Consider the following 22,066-nt stretch of genomic DNA (forward strand, 5'->3'; position numbering starts at 1 on the left):
TATTGTTCAGAATTGTATGGTTGTGGAAAATAATTTCTTTGTAGATTTTCTCTCAACTCTGCTATTGAATTGTTTTTGATTCTCCCCAAGAAAAGTGGCATGCATCCAGTCTGGCTAGTTTTGTAGACGTGTGCTCGGCAGATTCTTATTCTCTCAAGGGATGTGGTAGGAACATAAAGATGGCTAGTAGACTTTACCAGGAAGTCACAGAAGGAAATTATGTACATATGGAAAGCACTTTTAAGTTTGCACAAGTCAGCTGGAAACCTTTTATGGAGTGTAAACAGAGTCTTGATGATCATGTCATCTGAGGACCAGCTGAGTGAGTAGAATCCTCTTAGCCTGGAGGTCAAGATAAACAGGGGTAAGAGATGTCAGAGGTTCAAGGGAAGCAGCTTTGACTGGCTCCACACTATTCAGTCAGCCTGACAAGGGGCTTGTCAGCCTCCCCACCCCATCACTGGACAGTTTGGCAGAGGCGGAATGCCCCCTCATGGGGCCTCTGGGAAGATCTTGCATGAGGAGCAAGGTTGGAGTTCATGACTTAGATTCTCACATTCTGTGTATGACTAAGTCTGTTTTTTATATTTGTTATGTCTGTGATGTGTAACATCATTTGCATTGTCTAGTTAAGCTGACTGGGTACTGTAAATTTCTCCCTGCTGCCACCCACACTCAAGGGGTGATCCCAAACCTCAGCATTGGGAGTATAAGTGGCCACAGCTTTAGGAAAAAAAAAAAAAACAACAACAGTTAAAGGACCCAGGGCCGAGGCAGGCCTGGCTACTGTCTCTGCCCTTCATCACCCACGGGAAGGAAAAAGGCTTATGTGTTACTTTCCCCAGATTGCTCCTTGAGAATGCTGTCAAGTGGTTGTCACCACTTTTTCTGAACAGAAAGTTATTGCAGGAGTCATATGTGCAGATATAAAGGTGTTAGTAGGGATATAAAGGTGAATGACAAACTCATTGCTCTCTTGTTGCTCGCCTTTTTGCCAGGGAAGATGAATACACAAAGAACCTGAGTGCTCTTATCTGTCCAGAACTTCAGTGTAAAACAGTTTTGGGAATTTTCTCAGTCATAAAAGTATCTGGAATTCAGAGAAAAGAATGAGTCCTTCATGGGACATGGGTTATTTAAATTACCTTGGGTGTCACTTTGTAAAAGGTATTCACCAATCTGTCTTTTCACCTCCACTGCTCTGGAAGCTCAGAAGCCAGAAGACTTGCCAAGTTCATCTCAGGATGCCTGGCACGTCTTAAGTCATGGTCTGTTGGGCACGGTGGCACAAGTCTATGGTGCCACTTACTTGGAAGAAAGAGGCAGGAGGCCGAGGTAGGAGAATCTTTTGAGCCTGGGAGGGCCAGCTAGTGCTACATGAGTGAGACTGTCTTTTAAAAAAAAAAATCATAGTCTAATGCTATCTCTCCCTTTTAACCCTGAGGACTTTTAGTCATGTGCTGGTAAGTCAGTTTCTCACAAAACTCTTGAGACCCTGTGATGGGTATCTCTGTCCAGCCTCTACCACTCCTTTGAAAGCTCATAGAGCTGTTATCCCTACTGCTACTGAACTTTTCCTTAAACACCCTTTCCTCCCCACAATGAACCCCTCCATGACTCAGTGTTTAAAGCTCCTCTGCAGCATCCACTCCTCTGGAAAGCATTCATTCCCATAATTAAGGACATGCTTCTGTGGGAGCCAAGCCTAGCATGTAGCCATAGCTATGGGTTAGCACCAACTCATGCTCTGGACCATGTCTAATGCTCCTTTGCACCCTTGCCCACTGTACAATGCTAGTGAGAGCCTGAGGAACAGAGCCCTGTAGACTCAGGGTGTACAGACATCCTTCATAGGCGGGAGCCTAGCAGCAGTGTAGCAGGTATCCACGACTAGAGGACTGGTGAACAGAATTAGTCTCCTAGTCTTACAGGGCTGGGGTGCTTTTTCCTGTGTCTCTCCCAGGGAACAGAAGGCCAAGAGGAACAGCCAGTGGGTGCCCACCCTGCCCAACAGCTCCCATCATCTGGATGCTGTGCCATGTTCCACCACAATCAACAGGAACCGCATGGGCCGGGACAAGAAGAGAACTTTCCCCCTTTGGTGAGGAAATGCTGCCATGTAGATTCCATGTCTGTTCCTCAACGACTTTCAGTCCCCTTTCCAGAGAATACTATGCTGTGACATTGTGTTTTTCCCATCATGCTACATTGCTGCCTCCTCCTCCTTGAGAGACTATTTTTCCCTGACTCCCAGGACTTGTCCCTGGCTTTCCTCAGTCTCCCTGGCTCTGCCTGTTTTGATTTTTTCACTTTTTTCCTCCTCATTTCTCCAGTATCTCAGGCATCTTCCCAGGGGTTCAGTCCTTTCCTCTGCCCTCCGTTTTTTACGAGCTGGCCACTGCCAGTCTGTTGTCCACATGACTCTCACTATATCAGTTCCCTGTGACTGCTAGAACTAACCACCATTAACTGGGTGGTTTAAAGCAGCACAGGTTCTATTCTTTTGCAGTTCTGTAAGCCAAGAATCTAAAATCATTTCACTAGGCCAAAATCAAGGTTTGGGCAGAGCTGTGTTCCCTTTGGAGATTGTAGCGGCAAATCTGTTCCTCGTCTCTTCTGGCTCTGGTGGTGATCAATTCTTGGCTTATGGCCACGTCACTTCAGTCCTTGCCTCCTTGGTCACATGGCCTCTCCCTTTGTGTGTGTGAAAGGTCCCTCTGTTTCTTCTTAGAAGGGCACTGATATAATATAGGACCCGGCTGGATAATCTCTCAGGGTCCTTCACTTAGTCACATTTGCAGTCTCCTTTTTTGGGCCCACATGAGGTAATGGTCACAGGTTTTAGAGATTAGAACATAGATATCTTGGGGAACATTTTGCAGGCTTCTATCCCCATTTTTGTCTCTGAGGCCCAGACCTCCCTGACCACCACCCTTCCTTATGTCCTTAGCCAGGCACTTGGTAACTGCAAACTTCTCTATTGTGAGATTTAGTGTCCATCTTTCCCCTTGCTCAGGCCAAAAGCCTTGCATTCTTTCTCTTCTCCTTCCTTTTTCTCACACCACAAGTCTAGTCTTTGCAGATTATTTGCACAAACCCCTGAGTTTCTGGAATTGGGCCACCCTTGGCCAGCTTCCTCTCAGGTCTCATGGGAATTTGCAGCAGCCTCTCCTTGTCTCCTCGTTTTGCATTTTGAACTCTGCAGTCATCATGGGCCTCTGCTTGGACATATTTTATTGCCGCTCAAAGAATCCTCCAGACTCCCAATCACACTCAGAGCAGAGGCATGAGTTCACCACCACCAGCCAGGCCAGCAGAGGCCTGGCCTGGTAGTGGTGGTGCTACTGTGCTGTGCTCTGCATCACTCACCCTGCCTCAGAACCATCGACCTCCTTGTTGCTCTCAAATGGCCCAGGACTGTGCCTTGCACTTTATTCTGCTGGAGCTCACTTTTAGCAGCATCTGCAAGGCTCATCCTTACCCCACTCATCCTCCCTTTTCCCCCATTCCCTTCTTTTTTCTTTCTTTCCTACCTTCCTTCACTTCTCCCTCCCTTCCTCTCCCTTCCTTCCCATTTCATACTTGAGTGTCATCTCCCCCTTGCAAGTGGGCACTGCTCTCTCCAGCATTCCTACCCGTTTCCCTGTCTCTGTTCCCCAGAGCACTCATCCCTGGCAATTGGGAGTGTTTTCCTCATTGGTCTGTCATCTGTTTCCCTAGCTCTCTGAAGGCAATTCACAGTCTGAGAGGAAGAAAACAACTGAGGCTTCCACTCTATCCTGTCACCAACATGCCTGCACTGTCTTTTCCCTCTTTATTTTCCTAAAATACATCAGTTTCTTGCTCAGAATCTTCCTGGAACTCCCTCAGGGCAAGAGCCAGATTTCACATCCTGAGATGGAGAACTGTCATCACTTTGACACCCATCAGCTTTGTGGTGTTCGCCAGGACTACTCTCCCATGTGATCTCTCTCTACCTTCAGCAGTCTGTTTGCTGCTCCCTTTGCAGTTCATCCATTTTCCTGTCTCTTGGCCTTTCCTTGAGTATTTTCTCTTCTGGAAATGCTCTTCTTCTTTCCCATAGTTTTCTTTGAATGTTCTATTTGGGGCTTAAATATTTCATTAGAGTACATCTAGACCTTGTTCCACTTTCAGAGTCAGTAGCTTCCTGTCCCTTCCCTGTGCATCCATGAAGTGTGCATCTCTACCCTGTTGCAGCATTATCTGCAGACAGGCGGATACTTGTCATTTATGGCCCCTCCAGTCCCTATTCGATTCTGGCCTTAGGACCTCTGCTGGACTCACTCATCTGTGCTGCCTCAGTGTTAAGTGAAGGTCCTTATAAGAAGTGGTCTTTCCCCTTCAAACCATTTACAATGATCCAGCAGTACAGAGGAAAGCAAAAACTCACATGCTTGGGGCCACAGGCACAGGGATGCATAGTTTCCTGTCTGACTGCTGCTGCCATTTCACTTTCAGCTTTGATGATCACGACCCAGCTGTAATCCATGAGAATGCATCCCAGCCTGAGGTACTGGTGCCTATCCGGCTGGACATGGAGATCGATGGGCAGAAGCTGCGGGATGCTTTTACTTGGAACATGAATGGTATGTGGGTGGTTGATTTGGGCAGGACCTTATGTGCAAATAACTCCTTTTCCCACCAGCTGCTGTCTGGTGGATTTTGGACCTGACATTCAGAGCATTGGGGCATAGTTCTTAAGGGTGTGGACTCTGGGTTCATCCTGGTTCTGCCACAGTACTCTATTCCTGTGGGCTAGGCATGTGTCTTAGGCTGTTTTCTGTTGCTATAACAAACTACCTGAGAGTGGGTAATTTATAAAGAAAAAGAGATTTACTTTGGCTCATGGTTCTGGAGGCTGGTGTGTCTGAAATCAGGCAATTATAACCTGTCAGCTTCTAGTGAGTGCCTCATGCTGTTTCAACTCATGGCAGTACAGGGGGAGGTGTGTGAAAGAGACAAAGCAAGGGGTGGACTTGCTTTAAAACAATCCACTCTTGTAGTAATTAAACCAATCCCACAATGGTGAGAACTCACTGGAAAAAGCCATTCATCCCTTGGTAAGATCTCTAACTCTGTGACCCAAGCACCTCCCACTAGGCCCCACCTACCAACCCTACTGCATTGAGGACCAAGCCTCAACATGAGTGTTGGTGAGCATAAACCATATTCAAATTGTAGCAGTGTATGAGCTTCAAGCTCCTTCACCAGGTGAGCTTGAGTGGTTAAAGGGCCCTGGCAGGGCAGACTGCCAGTCCCCCAAAATAACAAAGATGCTGCTCAAACAGGGTTTAGACACCTGGCCCTTCCCATACCTTCCCTTCATCCCTGTTCACCACCCTCTTTCACAAAGCACATGTGTGTTCTCATGCCTCTCCCCTCATCTCTTCAGACATCTTTAAGTTGTGGGCAGATGCCAGCTCTTCAACAAAACTGTTGGTATAAATATAAACAGGTTAAGAGGAAATATGCCCTAGAGTGTTTAGGGTGCTTCTCCCATTTGAGAAGGAGGATTCTGTATGTGTTTACTTTCTTCTTTATATTTTTTCTAAATTTGTCAGACTTTTTTGTTGTTTCCTTGTGATGCTGGGGACCAAACCTGGGACCTCATGCATGCTAGGAAAATGTTCTACGACTGAGCTAAATCCCAACCCTTCTGTCAAATGTTTTAAAATAATCATATTACATATATTCAGACAAGAAGCAGTATCATTTTTAAGTGGATAAAAGTTTAAAATTACCAGGATCTCATTATTAATATTTTTAGTTTTGCCTTTTCTTTTTTGGTCATTTCTACACACACATATATTAATATAGTTGTAATTACAGCATAAGTATTGGAATATTCAGGGTTTTTTTTACCCCCGTTTATAAAGACCTTCCTTGTTTCTTTCATCTTCTTAATTGGTGCAGAATTTTCTGTTGAGTTGAAGTGTCTTATTTTCCTGGAACTCCCCTGTTGTAGATGTTTCCATGGCAGATAGCATATTCATTTATGACATTTCTCTCCCAGAGGGGATTTCCTAAGGAGAATGTGAGAGGTTGTTGCTATGTGGCTGTCATGAGCTTTCTGGAAGGATCAGGCTGCTTCCTTCTGTTATTCCCAGACATTTGGCATTCCAGATCTGAGTTCAAGGGCCTTTACTCAGTTCTGGGAATAAGTCTTGCAGGCCAAGTTTCAATCTTCTAAAGCCCATAGATTATCTAGCGAGAGAGGACATTGGCAAGGGGTTCCAGGAGATTGTATTGAGTTAGATGGTGTAGGTACATATCACTGATGAGTCCCCTGCATAGGGCTAAGGCAGACGATGCTGGTGCTACACAACATCTGTTCACTGCTTATCTCAGCTGGCCTTTGTCATAGTTTATATTAGCTTCCCATTACTATAATAAAACTGAGGTAATCAACTTATAAAGAGATAAGATTTATTTTGGCTCACAGTTTTAGAGGTTTCAGTCCATAATTGGTTGACCCTGTTGCTTTGGGCCCATGGTTGGCACAACATTACATGATAGATCAAAAGCCATTCACCTTGTGACAGGGAAGCAAAAGATAAAGGACAATCCACTTTGAGGTCATACCCCTAGCAATCTAAAAACCTCCCATTGCCCCCTACCCCGTTTTTTGCATTTTTTAAATTGATAAGTTATAATTAAGCAATGGGGGGATTTGCTATGCCATATTCATACATGCACATGGCCACCTCTTTTAAGTTTCCACCATCTCCTGATAATGCCATTTAGGAACTATGCCTTTATTGGGTCTTTAAAAGACATTCCAGATCAAAACATAGTTATTTGTTAATTAATTCCTTTCCCTCTGTATTTCAGCCTCTTGAGGGCAGGGACCTTATTTTTAGTTTTTTAAAATTTTTTTTGTCGTAGGTAGACACAAATTTCTGTTTATTTTTCTATCTGTCTATTTATTTATCTGTTTATTTATTTATTTTGTGGTGCTGAGAATTGAACCCAGTGCCTCACACATGATAAGCAAGTAGGACCTTGTTTTTATTGATGCTTTTCTTATGGCACTTACTGTAAAACCTAGCCCAATGTAGGAACTTAGTTGTCCAAATTGAATATATATTGTCCTGCTTCTTTTCTTTCAAAACACATAGAAAGATCCTTTGTTTGCTTATACCCTCACTCTGTTCCAGAAGGGATGTAAGATAGGTTGCATAAGGACACTAGATACAAAAGATTAGTTTAAATGAAAAAGTTTTTAAGAAAAAGGAGAAAATGAAAGTAAGCAATATAAGAGGAAGCCAGGGCTCTGGTTCATATTCAGATTGTAGTTAGCATACATTGCTGAGAGGTTGGTATTGCTCTCAGGTCTTTAGAAATAGATGGAAACATACATGAACTATCAGTTTCACAATTCTCAGTATGATCAAAAGTAGAAGCAGCCTTTGTTTCAGAAGAAACAATATCACAAATATACTTGAGTCCAGGAGAAACTTTCCCCATGACCCTTGGAAAGGATACAGTATTACATAATGAAAAGCAGCATCAATCTGTGTCCCCACAAGTTTCACTGGGCTGTTCTTCATAGGAGTCCTCATGTAAAATACAATAAACACTGAAGGTAATTTAGTATAACTATGTGGAGAACCAAAATAGTGTCCTGCAGACTCTTCCTCTGCGTTGGGTGCTATGTAGTGTATATTAGAGCCATAGCCAGGGCTAGGGTTATGGCTTGGTGGTAGAGCACTTGCCTAGCATGTTTGAGGTACTGGGTTTGAGTCTGAGCACTGCATATAAATAAACAAAAGTCCAGTGACAACTTAAGAAGGAAAAAAAAAAAGAGCCATAGCTGGGTGCAGTGACACATGCCTGTAATTAGCTTGGGAACCTGAGGTGTGAGCATTGCAAGTTCAAAGCCATTCTCAGCAATTTAGTGAGGCAGTAAGCAACTTAGTGAGATCCTGTCTCTAAATAAAATACAAAAAAGGGCTGGGGGTGTGACTCAGTGGCTAAGTGCCCCTGGGTTCAATCCCCAGTACCAAAAAAATAAAATCACTGGTGGTTAAGATGCTAAAATTGCTGTTGAATTGCTGTGTTTTTAGTTATATTTATTTACTTTTAAAATAAAATATAAATATAAAGCAAAAACAAAACTGAAAGGAAAAAATCCACAATTATGTTGGAGACTTCAGTAGCCCTCTCTCAGCAACTGATAGAACAAATGGAAAGAAAATCAGCAAGATTATATAAAAACCTGAAAACACCATTATGACAGAATTTGATGAGCATGGATAGTACACTCCAATACAGCTGAATATGCATTTTTTAAGTGCCAATGAAAATATATGTCATATAAACCATATCACATGTAATAAGCCCTAACAAATTTAAGAGATTTGAAGCCATATAGAATGTGTTCTCCAAATTTACAAATTAAACAACATACTTCTAAATAATTCATGCTTCATTAATTCATGGATTAGAAATAAAAATACAACATACCGAATTTGTGGAATTCAACTAAAATAGGGCTCTGAGGATAATCTTAAGCACTAGTGCATAATAGAAGACAGGAAAAACTTCAAATCAGAATTCTAAGTTCCCATCTTAAGAACTGAGAAAAGCAGCTGGGGATATAGCTAATAGAGTGCTTGCCTCACATGCCCAAAGCCCTGGGTTCAATCCCTAGCATCACCAAAAAAAAAAAAAAGAAGAACTGAGAAAAGCAAATAGAAAAAAAGGATGTAATAGGGCAGAAATCATTGAAATTTAGAAAAAACTAGAGAAAATTCATGAAATAGCTGATATTTTAAAAGATCATTAAAGTTGGTAACTTCTAGCAAGACTTAAGAGAAATATGAATTACCAATATTGGGAATGAAATACATTAGTACAGACCTTGCAGATATCAAAAGAAAGGGAATACTACAGTTGTACACACATAAATTCAAAGCTTGCACAAAAATGATCAAATCCTTGCAAAACACAAACTACCCCAGTTCACCCAATATCATAGATAATTTGAACTGCCCTTACCATTAAGGAAAAATAATTTGTAATTTAAAAAATCTTAAAAGGCCAGGCACAGTGACACACACCTGTAATCCCAGCAGCTCTGGAGGCTGAGGAGGATTGCAAGTTCAAAGCCAGTCTCAGCTATAAAGCAAGGTACTAAGCAACTCAGTGAGACCCTGTCTCTAAATAAAATACAAAAATAGGGCTGGGGATGTGACTCGGTGGTGAGTGCCCCTGAGTTCAATCCCTGGTATTCCCCCCCTCCCACACACAAAAACCTCCTAAAAGGCCTGGGTTTATAGCTCATTAGTGTGCTTATCTAGCATGTTCAAGTCTCTTTGAGTTTGATCCCCAGCACTGCCAAAAACAAAAAAAAAATCCCAGTAAAGAGGTTTATTCCAGGGATGCAAAGATGTATTCAGTGTATTAACAGACTAAAGAAAAATCATATGATCATATCAATTGATGCAGAAAAACATTTGATAGATTCAACGTCTGATCATGATAAAAGCTGTCAGAAAAATAAGAATAGTAGGAACCTTCCTCTATTTGATGAAGAGCATCTACTGAAACAAAAACAAACGTACAAAAAACAAAAGCTGGCTGGCTGCCGTGGCGCACGCCTGTAATCCCAGTGGCTCTGGAAGCTGAGGCAGGAGGATTGTGAGTTCAAAGCCAGCCTCAGCAAACAGCAAGGCACTAAGCAACTCAGCAAGACCCTGTCTCTAAATAAAATTCGAAATAGGGCTAGAGGTGTGGCTCAGTGGTCACATGCCCCTGAATTCAATCCCCAGTATCAAAAAAAAAAAAAAAACCCACTGAATTCTTTATCTAAAATCAAGGACAAGGCCAGGATATCTGCTGTCACTACTCTTACTTAGCATAATGCTGGAAGTTCTTGCTAGTACAAGAAGGCAAGAAAAGGAAAGAAAAGCCATATAGATCAGAAAGGAAAACATAAAACTGACCCTATTTACAAGATGATATGATTGTATATGTTGAAAATCCCAAATGGTCTGTAAGAAAACACTTAGAACTAATAGCTAAGGTCATCAAGATCAGAGGATATAAGATAAATATAAAAATTAATTGTATTTAACAAACATGTTGACACTGAAATTTAAAAATATATTACTGCCATGGTTTGGGTGTGATTTGTTGCCCCAAAGTTCATGTGTGGGAAGTGTGACCCTCAATGTTGCAGTATTGGGGTGCTGGAGCTTTAATAAGTGGGGTTAATGGAAGGTGATTAGGTCATGGGGGTGCTGCTTTTGGAAGGGAATAATGCTGGTCTCATAGAATGAATTAATTCCCTTGAGACTGGATTATTATAAAAGAGCAAGATTAGCTCCTTCCTGGTTTCTGGCCATGTGATCCCTTCTACAAACACTCCCACCATTGGCCTTCCATTATAAGGCTCTCAGCAGAGTTGAGCAGAAGCAGGTGCCATGCTCTTGTACCTCTGACCCAGAGGTAAATAAACCTCTTTTTTTATATAATATCTTCACAGCCTGTTTTTTTTTTTTAAATATTTTGTTTAGTTGTCAATGAACTTTATTTTTTTTTTTTTATGTGGTGCTGAGAATTGAACCCAGTGCCTCACACATGCTAGGCAAGCACTCTACCACTGAGCCACAACCCCAGCCCCCTCTGTTGTTTCTTTATAGCAACAAAACATGGTCTACTATAATTACCATTTATAATTACTCAATAGCAAAAAGAATATTTTAGGAGTAAATATATATATATATATATATATGTGTATATATATATATATATATATATATATATATATATATATATATATGTGTATGTCTTGCATGCCAGAAATCTTTATAAAACACTGATGAAAGTAAATTTTAAAAATCTAAGCAGAGAGACATACGGTGTTCATTGATAAAAGACTTAAGATGTCAATTCTTGCTAAGTTGATATAGAAGTTTAATGCAATTCCTCTGAAAATCCTAGAAGGTTTTTGTTTTGACAAGATTATCCTAAAATTTCTATGGAAAGTCAAAGGAACTAAAAAGCTAAATTAGTTTTGCAAGGGGAGAATAAAGTTTATGCTAAAGCCTACACATGAATGTTCATAATAGTTTCATTCATAATAGCCAGAAAGTGAAAACAGACCTGATGTCCTTCAGTGGTTGAATAAATAAAATGTGATCCCTCCATACCACGTAATGCTACTTGACAATAAAAAGGAAATGACAACCTGGATATATCTCCAGAGAATTTTGTTGAATGAAAAAAATGTAATCCTCAGCCAGGTATGGTGGCACTCAAACCTGTAATTCCAGCAAATAGGGAAGCTGAGGCAGGAGGATTACAAATTGAAACCCAGCCTAGATAACTTAGCAAGACCTTGTTTAAAAAAAATAACATTGGGGATATAGCTCAATGGTAAAGTGTCCCTGGGTTTAATTCACAGTACCACACAAAAAAAGGTGATCCCCAAAGGTTATATACAATATGATTCCATTTATATAACATTCTTGAAATGTTAATTCTTGAAATAACAAAAATTATAGAAATGGAGATTAGTGGTTCTAGGGATTGAGGAGAGAGTTGGGAGGTGGTTACAAAAGGGCAACATGAGGGATCCCGATGGTGATGGAAGTGTTCTAGATCTTGATTATACCAGGTTCCTGGTTGTGAGATTATACTCTGGTTTTATAAGTTGTTATCCCTGGGAGAAAGCCCCAGGGACATGGAGGAAGAAATATTTGCTGGATGAGGGCCAAAAAGGAAGGATACTTATCATGTGGTTTGTCTTCCACTCCCTGTGTCCTGGGGTTCCCTCTCAGTTCTCCAGTCATCCACATCTGGATTCAGGGAGGTTTAGCAGAGATGGAAGGTCCCCAGGAGGCTAAGTTTGAACGGTGAGATGAAGCCCTATAGTCTGTTGTGATGCCTTCCTGCTCCATTGATTTCAGAGAAACTCATGACCCCTGAGATGTTTTCAGAAATCCTATGTGATGATTTGGATTTGAACCCACTCACGTTCGTACCAGCCATTGCCTCTGCCATCAGACAGCAGATCGAGTCCTACCCCACGGATAGCATCTTGGAGGATCAGTCTGACCAGCGTGTCATCATCAAGGTAGGTGACTCCTCACCCTGGGCTGAAGGGAAGTGTATTGTAGGGTGCTGAGTGTACATTAAGGTCTTGGCAAAAGCCTATCTTTGGGTTCTTTGCTGTGGGACAGGGTTTCTAGGAGCGGTCTTTCAGAAAACACATGATTCTGTTTCCCCAGGCAGGGGCAGGCTGACCTCTCAGATTAAGGTATCACATTCTAGGCAGATTCAGGTGATGTTGCTCTAATACTACCAGGCACTGAGCAAAGTCTGGTTCAAAGGAGGTGAAGGCTGCCCGTGGGCAGAGTGGGAAGCCCTTGGTAAAGTGGGCAATCATCTGGTGGATTGGGCCAAGTCCAGCGATAATTTAAGTCTCAGTAGTACTCCACTGCACATATATAACACATTTTACTTATTCATTCATCCATCAGTGGGCACTTGGGTTGCTTCCATATTCTGGCTATCTTGAATAATGCTGCTATGAACAAATGTGCATATATGTGTCTATGTTCCTGCTTTCAATTCTTTGGGTTACATACCCACAAGTAGAATTGCTGGATCTTATGGTAATCTATTTTTAATATTTTAAAGATATTTTGAAGGACCACCAAACTTTTTCATTGCAGTTTTACCAATTACATTCCAACCAACAGTGTACAAGAGTTCTATCAAATCCTTTACCTGTTTCAAACTGGGTTTTTGCTGAGCTTTATAAGTTCTCTGTTTTGAATATCAAGGATATCAATCCCTTATCAGATACGTAATTTGTAAATATTTTATCCCATTTTGTGGGTTGCCTTTCTATTCTCTGATAGTGTCCTTTGATGTATAAAAGTTTATTTATTTATTTATTTATTTGCATTGCTTGAGATTGAACCCAGAGCTCCAGACATGCTAGGCAAGTGTTCTAATACTGAGATACATTCCCAGCCCCAAAGTTGAATTTTGATGACATCAATTTGACTAATTTTCATTTGTTGCTTGTACTTTTGGTTTCATCATATCTCAGAATCACAGCCAGATCCAATGTCACAAATGTTTCCTTCTCTGTTTTCAGCTAATAGTATTAATTCTTAACATTTAGATCTTTCATCTGGGTTTGTTTTTCTCAGTACTTGGGATTGTACCTACCGATCTGCATATGCTAGGCATGTGCTTTATGATTCTTTGTCACTTTTCATCCATTTTGTGTTCATTTTTATATATAATACTAGGTAAGAGTCCGATTTCATTCTTCTGCATGTAGATATCTAATTTTCCTGCAACATTTATTTAAAGAGACTGTCCTTTCTCCACTGAATGTTCTTGGCACACTTGTCAAATTTGATCATATATGTGAGGGCTTATTTCTGGACTCTCCATTCTCTTCCATTGGTCTATATGTCTGTCTTGATTTCAGTACCACATTGTTTTGATTATTGTAGCTTTGTAGTAAATTTTGAAATTAGGATGTGTGGGACTTCTTCCAGTATCATTCTTCTTTTTCAATATTGTTTTGGTTGTTTCAATGTCCCTTAGATTCCAATTTCAAGATAGATTTTTTTTCTATTTTTGTGGGGAAAAAATTAGAATTTTGATAAGGTTTGCACTGAATCTATAAACATTTAGAGTACTATTGAAATCTTAACAATATCAATTCTTCTCTCCATGAACATGGGACTTCTTCCCATTGATTTATGCCTTCTTTCATTTCTTTCAGCCATGTCTTATACTTTTTAAGTGTACAAGTCTTTCATCCCTTTCTTTAAGCTAATTCTATGTATCTTTTTATTCTTGATGCTAATTTTAATTGAATTGTTTCCTTACTTTCCTTTTCAGAGTGTTGTAAGTGTATACAAAGGCAACTGTTTTTGTATGTTGTATCTTGCTACTTTGCTGCATTCATTCATTTGTGTGTGTGTGTGTGTGTGTGTGTGTAGTCTTTAAGGTTTTCCATAAATAAAGTATCATGTCTTAACAGACATAAACTGGGCTACAGTATGTTTTGCTTCACTTGTGTCTTTAAGCACAGCCTTCTGGCTCTAGAGGACAGGGTTCTGTTATGTACCTGTGCCTTGTCTTACAACTATGGTGAGGATGAGGCCATGAAGGTTAGCCCTGCTCAATCATCTGATTCCCGATGGGACCAGCCACATGCAGGTTGCTGGTGAGTCTGACATTACATATCTAGCCAGTTTCCCTGATATTTTTCTCATTCTGAGTACTAGGTTTAGTTGTTGTTGTTGCTGTTACCTTGAAGCAACCATACAGAAAATTGTCCAGCAGCTACAGGTCCTTTAGGGGCCAATACCTGATCCCCTAAGCAGAAGCTGTCCTAGCAACCCTCTGATTTAGTTATAATTCTCAAGTGTGGGACGGCATTTGCTGGTAGGCTGTTGGGAGACCATCCCCAGGTCAGGTTTCTTCCTGTCTTGCCTTCTGGATGAGTGGCAAGAGGACCCACCAGTATTGGGATCAGACTGGGTACCACAGGGAGTATACAGCTGGCTCAGAGAAGCTTGTGTTTCTTGGAATAGTGCTTTGTTTTTCAGGCCAGAAGCCTTGTGGGCAACTTGACCCCTGAGGTGGTGACCCATCTTGCAGGTGAGGAACTGAAGGTCACACTTTGGATTTCTCATTACATCTGGGTTTTTCTTTGAGGACAGACTTCTTTGATGGAAGATAGGAAGAGTAGCACTTGAAAATGTCTTTTTCCTGAGAAAGTAGTGACTTAGTTCTAAGCAGCCTTTTACATATGATCTTGGCAATGCCAGGACCAATGCCCAGGCCTGGCTACCTTTACCAGGGAACCTGGCCTGCTTTGGATCTATTCAATTCCAGGGTGAGTAAGATAGACACAGGTCGAAGCCTGGTCCTGTCACATGCCTGCTTGGAGGATCCTAAATCAGCTTAGTCTCTTTGAACCCACGTGGAGTCCAGCTGCTTCTCACCACCCATCAGTATCATCAGTGTCTCCTCTACTCAGAATTTTCCAGAAGCTCCACAGCTCCCTCTGTGTAAGCTGAGCCCTTCTGACAACCCTTTATCCCTTCTTAGCCTGGGCCCTGGCCCCTTACCATTCTCATCTTCTCTCCTATTTCATCCCTGTTTTTGTTTTTTATTGTTTTTGTTTTTGTTTCCAAGTTTCTGGGCCTTATTTCCTCAGACCTTTGCATTACCCTGTCCCCTGCCTGGAACCCCTGCTCCCAGGGAACCACGTTGCCTGTTCTCTGGGTTCATTCACTTGTTTTATCCCTGAGAGCCCTTTCTAACCTGACTACTACAGCTGGCTCAATTTTCTAACCTCTCTCTTGTTTCCCTCCCTGGTCTAGCATTTAGTGCTGACATACCGTGTATTTACTCGGTCAACCCACTTAGCGTCTGTCTCTCCCTGACCCCAGGACAGCTTTTTCTGTAATTTTGGATAAACAAGTGGATTAGTGACTAAATAGCAGGAACAGGCAACATAGTCCGTCAGCCTGGGGTGGTGCAGCTTCTTGGATGAGAACAATGTACCTGTGATCCAGGCAGGTTCCACTTCAGTGTTTCTGTGAGCTGCCTGCTGCTGGATGTTCTTTCCTGTCCGAGCACTTATATGGTTTGCCCAGAATTGGATTCCAGTTGGGAACATGCAGCTCCAATTCTCTTCCAGAAACCTGGGTTGATTGCCAGGCATGGTGCAGCATGGAGACAGGAAAGGCCTCGGGGGCTTTGACTGCAGCCTACACTGCCCAGCTATGTGCCTTGTGTGGGTTATTGCAGCTCTGCACCACAGCTTCCTCCCTCTCCTTGCCAGTTCTGTCACAAGGACTGGTTGTTTCTCAAAATGCCCTCAAGCTTGTACTGGGGATTCCAGGAGTTCATGGGATGGCAGAGAAATAGAAAACAGGCAGATGCCTGAGATGGTCTCAGAGTCCTAAGTGCTGTGAAGAAACAGGAGAGGAAGGTGTGGAAAAGGACTGGTGGGGAGGAGAGGTCTCAGGAGTAGGGTCTTTAGCTGAGGTCAAAGTGCTGAAAAGTGTCTGGTCTTGACCAGATACAGAGAACATTCTAGTTAGTACAGAGTGGTGCAAAGGGCTCAAAGGTTCAGGGCTTCATGAACATGGTCAGGATTTGGAGTTCCCTTGTTTCTCTGAAGAAAGGTAGAAGTCTCTGGGTGGACTGGATCATAAGGGCTATTTACTGGCCATGCCTCTTGTTCATCTGCCCACTCAAGTCCTGGTCTTAAAAACTAAAGGACAGCAGGGAGAATGGGCAGGTGCACTGTGGCCTGCTCACCCAATGGAGGATTGGGCAGTGATGAGGGAGGGTTCTAGCCCCCTACTGGAATCTTACAGGCAAAATGCTGAGGGAACAAAGCCAGACCCCAGAGGGTCCATCCTGTGTTGTTCAGTAATGTCCAGTTTTAGAATAGGCAGAACTAATCCGAGGGAGGGGGCGGACATTGGTAAATGCTTCTGAAGCACAGGGCTGTTTTTTCTGGATCTGAGTGTTGGCTTCCTGGGCATCCACTTTTGAAAACTCCCTAACTGCACACCTAGGCCTGGATACCTTTGGCTATGTGTCACATGCTGTGAGGGGTCTGTAGGGGGAACATGAGAGGAACTGGCTGTTGCCTCTGTTGCACTTCCAGGCTTATCTTTTGCCTTGCCACATTGGCACAGGTGTAAATGCATCTGTGACATGTTTGGCAAAATTATTTCCAAGAGGAGTAAGCTCTATAAAGCAACAGAATTCGGGCATAGATGATGGGTTAAGACAGGCTCGGGGACAGTTTCTGATCAGTAACATTTGAGTTGAGTCCTTTCTGGTCAACAAAGTCACATAAAGATCAATTGCCATAGGGTGAAGAGCAGATAAAGGAATGATGAAGATCCAGGGGAATGCATAAAAGTGAAGTGAAGGGGCTGGGGATATAGCTCAGTGGCAGAGTGTTTGCCTAGTGTGCATGAGGCGCTAGGTTCAATTCCTACCACCATGCACAAATAAAGAAAGATGAAAAATAAACCTTTTTTTTAAAAAAAAAGTGAGATGGCCAGAGCCCCTTGGAACATTTGTGGGGTCAGCCCATTTTGCAGATGGTGAAATGGAAGGACAAAGGCCAGCCCAGTTCTTAGCTTGTGAGTTGTTGGCAGGGTCCACTCTAAGCCTCATGGCTCCAGAGCAAGCTGTATCCCATTTCCTCACAACCTCCTAGGCTGAGAACGGTCCTGCCTGCTCTCACTTTGCACTTTGGTTCTTGCCACAGCTGAATATCCATGTGGGAAACATCTCCTTGGTGGACCAGTTTGAGTGGGACATGTCAGAGAAGGAGAACTCACCAGAGAAGTTTGCCCTGAAGTTGTGCTCAGAGCTGGGCTTGGGCGGGGAGTTTGTCACCACCATCGCATACAGCATCCGGGGACAACTGAGCTGGCATCAGAAGACCTATGCCTTCAGGTAGGATGGTGTATGCCTCTCTCCCTCTCTCGCATCTCTAACCCCTTTGGGGAAATACTTCTCTGTGGGAGCTGTAATGCTTTCACAGCTTTCTTGAGCTTCTCAGGGACCTGGCCAGGTCTGTTTGTCGGCTCTGTCCTTTTCCTGCCTCATATCTCAGTAGAGCTCACCAGTCATAGGCAGGGTTAGAGCTAAAGAGATGGCATTTTGTAGGCACTTAATAGGGTCCCTAGCAAAGACTAGAGTTCTATCAGCGGGAACCTGACATCCTTACTTCCATTTTCCCCACATCCTCCTAGGACCACACCTGATATCTTTTGCCCCTCAATCCTCCATCCTCATAGCAGCTGCTCCCCAACTGTTGTGCTATTCTGTCCCCTCTGCATTCTGTCCCAACCTATTCCTTCTATCAGGGTTTCCCCCTGCCCATGTTCTGTTTTTTATTTTTTTAGTTGTAGATGGACATGATACCTTTATTTTATTTATTTTTATGTGTGCCAAGGATCGAACCCAGTGCCTCACACATGCTAAGCAAGCGCTGTACCACTGAGCCACAACTATAGCCCCCCCATGCTCTTCATCTTTGTAAAACAAGGCCCCTCCCCTCTCACAAGCATTAATTAGAGAGTCCTCTGGCAGCTTCTTTATGTATATCTCTGCCTGGTGAGTATACTGCAGGACTAGGTGCCATACTGAGTGCCACTGAAGAGGAAAAAACAGGTCAACCTGATCTCTGCCTGCAGTATCAGGCTGGCTGAGTAACTGAAAGTGTGAACACAACCTTCAGCCCCTCACCAACACCAGATAAACAAACCAACCCTTCCAGGCTGAGCGCAGTGGCATATTCCTGTAATCCCAGTAGCTCAAGATGCTGAGGAAGGAGGATCGCAAGTTCAAAGCCAGCCTCAGCAAAGGCAAGGCACTAAGCAACTCAGTGAGACCCTGTCTCTAAATAAAATACAAATAGGGCTGGAGATGTGGCTTCAGTAGTTGAGTGCCCCTGAGTTCAATCCCCAGTACGTCCCCCACAAAAAATAAAAACCACTTCCAGGCCAGTGGACTCTGCTTGTGGCCTCCGAAAGTCTGAAGGCTCCTGCCTCAAGCCTGCAGGAACAGAAGCCACATCATTTCTTTCTTTGTTTATATATATTTTAGTAGTAGATGAACACAATACTTTTATTTATTTATTTTATGTGGTGCTGAGGATCGAACCCAGTGCTTCACATGTGGCTCACCACTGAGCCACAACCCCACCCCCCACCCCCCATCATTTCTGATCTGTCCTCTAAGTGCCTTTTTTGATTGGAATGGTGTCTGGAGTGGGCTGCCACAAGTATTACTTCATCAAAACAGGTGTTAGGGTTGATTACACCCTTCACACTGTCATCATTCATTTGCACTGATCACTCAGGGAAGACAGACTCAAATGCTACAGGAGGATCAAGGACAAAGATCTTTTTTTTGCAAAGATTTGACAGTTCATGGAGCTTTTAAGTAGGTTTGCATCTTAGCTTGCTTTCTTGAATATCCCAAGAGCTGTCTTTTTTAAGGCTTCCCGTAAATCTGAGCAAGAAAGAAGGTATGAGGCATACCTTTAACCTTGGAAACAGCTGAGCCCTTCAGGCTGAGTGCTTGCTGTGCTGAGATGCACATCATTGTCATCTGTGGTGACCTCCTTCAGCTCTGCCAAGTGGTTTTGTTTCCTACATTGGGGATCAACCCTGGTGTCTAGCCCACTCCTCTCTATTCCTGCAGGAGGGTTGCCTGAGGGTGCAGTCATGGTGTCTCCTGTGGAGCCAAGGCCATTGGATCCAGTGGGCCCAAGAGTAGTCTAGGGAGTTAACTCTGAAATCCTGTGACATTGCACAGGTTCTGGGAGTGACAGCAACACCAAGCACCCCCTCCTACAAGCACCAATCAAGCTGGAATTCTCCTTCCCAACTGACAGGTACAGGTGACAGACAGGTTTGCTGCTCCCAACAGCCAGATACTGAGATGTTGAACTTCACTCAGTCATATGGCAGCCACTAATGCCCAAGTCAAGGTTCAGGAGATGAAGCTTTGGGGCCTCTTGATGGGTCCTCCTGGCATCCTTTCCCTTGGTGGCCAGTGTGCAGCTGCATTTCTTCTGTCCAGACCACATGACCTGAGCCATTAGCCTTAGTTCCTTGCCAAACTCCTAGTTGTGTCCAGTTCCGAGTGGTTCCAGAGGAACCACTGTTGAGGAACTCCTATTGAGGCAGTTCAGGATTCTGTCTGATCCTTTAAGGAGCATTGACCCCTGTCCAACTGCAGTCTCTAGTGCAGGTTTCAAACCCTTGGGACTAAAGACAGACTGCTAAATACATGGCTAAACACACATTCCCTCCATAGTGGCCTGCCAGGGGGCCTAGTAAGTGTTCCAAGCATCTCTTTTGGCACCAGGTAGGACTATTTGTGCCATTCTATGTGTCATGTCTCAACTGGGCAATGAGGATGCTCCCCACATTGGAAGAGACCTGGCAAGGACTGGATGGGGACCTTTTGTTAAAGAGCAGAACTGCAGTTCACTGTGGCAAGGCTAGAAGCCAGAACTTGTGTCTCCTGACCCCAGCTCACATTCTACCCACTGTCCCATCCCACCTCATGGGAATTTAACTGTTCTCCCAGGGAGACTATTGTCAACCCTGCTGTGCCCTACAGGGCCTGCTTCAGGTTATGCTGAAGCTCTAAGCTCTGCCCACCAGCCCTGAGGTTTTGTTTTTTTTTATAACAGCTTTATTAAGATACAATTCACAGGCTACAGATTCACTCATTTAAAGTATACAAGGCACTGGTTTTCAGTATATTCACAGAGCTGCAAAATCATCACCACAGTTAATTTTAGGACACCCCAAAAGGAAGCTCCATACCCTTTAGCAGTTACTCCCTGCATTTTCCAAGTCTCCTAGAGCTGGGCAACCACTACTCTACTTTCTATGAGTGGTTTTGCCAATTCTAGACACATACTATAAATGGAGTCATTCACTATTTGGTCTTTTATGACTAGCTTCTTAGCATACTGCTTTCAAGGATCATCGGTGTTGTAACATGTATCAGAACTTCATTCTTTATGGCTGAATAGTGTTCCATTTTATGGCTGTACTACCTTTCATTTATCCACTCATCAGTTGATTGGCTTATGGTGTTTGTTTCTACTTTTTGCTGCTGTGAAAAATGCTAAGAACATTCATGTGTAAGTTTTTGTTTGATCACTTGTTTTCAGTTTTCTTGGGGTATATATATCTATGAGTAGAAATGCTGAATCAGATGATATTATCCTCACTGTTATTTTATCATTTGAAGAATTGCCAGATTGTTTTCCAAAGTAGCTGCACCATTTTACATTCCCACCAGCAATGTGAGGGTTCCAGTTCCTCGAAATCCTTGCTAGCACTTACTTATCTGTCTTTTCTTTCTTTAGTTTTTTGTATCATAGCCATTCTAGTGGATGTGAAGTAATTGGAGTTGCATTTCCCTAATAACTAATAAAATTGAGCATCTTGTCCTGTATTAGTGGCCACTTGTATATCTTCTTTGAAATCATGGCTTATTCAAGTCTTCACCTGTTTTTAAATTGGATCGGGGTTTTTGTTTGTTTTTTGGTACTGGGGACTGAACTCGGGCACTCAACCACTGAGCCATATTCACAGCCTTATTTTATTTTGTATTTTATTTAGAGACAGGGTCTCACTAAGTTGCTTAGCATCATGCTTTTGCTGAAGCTGGCTTTGAACTTGCAATCCTACTGCCTCAGGCTCCCAAGCTGCTGGGATTATAGGTGTGCACCACCACGCCCAGCTACTGGATTGGGTTTTTATTATTATAAGAGTTCTTTATATAGTCTAGATACAAGTCCCTTAACAGACATGATTAGTATGGTTTTTCCTATCCTGAGGGATGTCTTTTCACTTTCCTGACAGTGTTCTTGGTAATTTCCATGTCATATCTAAGAAACCATTCCTAATCCAGTCTGTTGTCCCAGCACCATGATGAAAGACTGCCCTTTCCCCACCCATCCAGGAAGCATTGATCGCAAATATAAGAATCACATTGTAATGTTTTGAATAACCAATTAAAAAAAAAAATAAAAAAATTTAAAAAAAAAAAAAAGAATCACATTGAATTTGGTCTCCTCCTTCCCACCTGATGGAAAAGCTATGGACACTTCATTTTCCCTTCAGATCTCATTTATACAGTGAGGATAATAATGCTTCTCAACGTATCTGGTTGTTTTTTGTTTGTTGTTTTGTGGTTTCCCCTAGGTGCTGGTGGTCTGAACCCAGAGTTTCTTACATGCTAGGAAAGTACTCTACCATCTAGCTACATCCCCAACCCATTGTAGTTTAGTTTTTTTTGAGAAAGGGTTTCACTAAATTGCCCAGGTTGGTGGCTTTAAACTCACAATCTGCCTGCCTCAAACTCCCAAGTAGCTGGGATTACAGGCGTGTGCCACCATGCCCAGCTTCAGAACCTGTTTTGTTACATGAAGTCACAAAAGTGAGATCACATTGAAAATAAACCTGAAGCTACTCAAGGAGCATCAGTCTCA

General features: G+C 42.7%; 1 protein-coding gene across 2 annotated transcripts in view; it reads left to right on the top strand.

The window, feature by feature from the left end:
* Smarcb1 (SWI/SNF related BAF chromatin remodeling complex subunit B1) overlaps window positions 1-22,066 on the top strand; it is a 34,476-nt gene that overhangs the window by 9,217 nt on the left and 3,193 nt on the right. For both annotated transcript variants that reach the window (XM_076865089.1, XM_076865131.1), the window contains exons 4-7: window positions 1,964-2,101; window positions 4,480-4,607; window positions 11,937-12,103; window positions 17,306-17,496. In XM_076865089.1, coding sequence (XP_076721204.1) covers window positions 1,964-2,101; window positions 4,480-4,607; window positions 11,937-12,103; window positions 17,306-17,496 — 624 coding nt within the window. The remainder of the gene's footprint in view (window positions 1-1,963; window positions 2,102-4,479; window positions 4,608-11,936; window positions 12,104-17,305; window positions 17,497-22,066) is intronic.

The sequence above is a fragment of the Callospermophilus lateralis genome, chromosome 1 (genome assembly GCF_048772815.1).
Source record: "Callospermophilus lateralis isolate mCalLat2 chromosome 1, mCalLat2.hap1, whole genome shotgun sequence".
NCBI lineage: Eukaryota > Metazoa > Chordata > Mammalia > Rodentia > Sciuridae > Callospermophilus > Callospermophilus lateralis.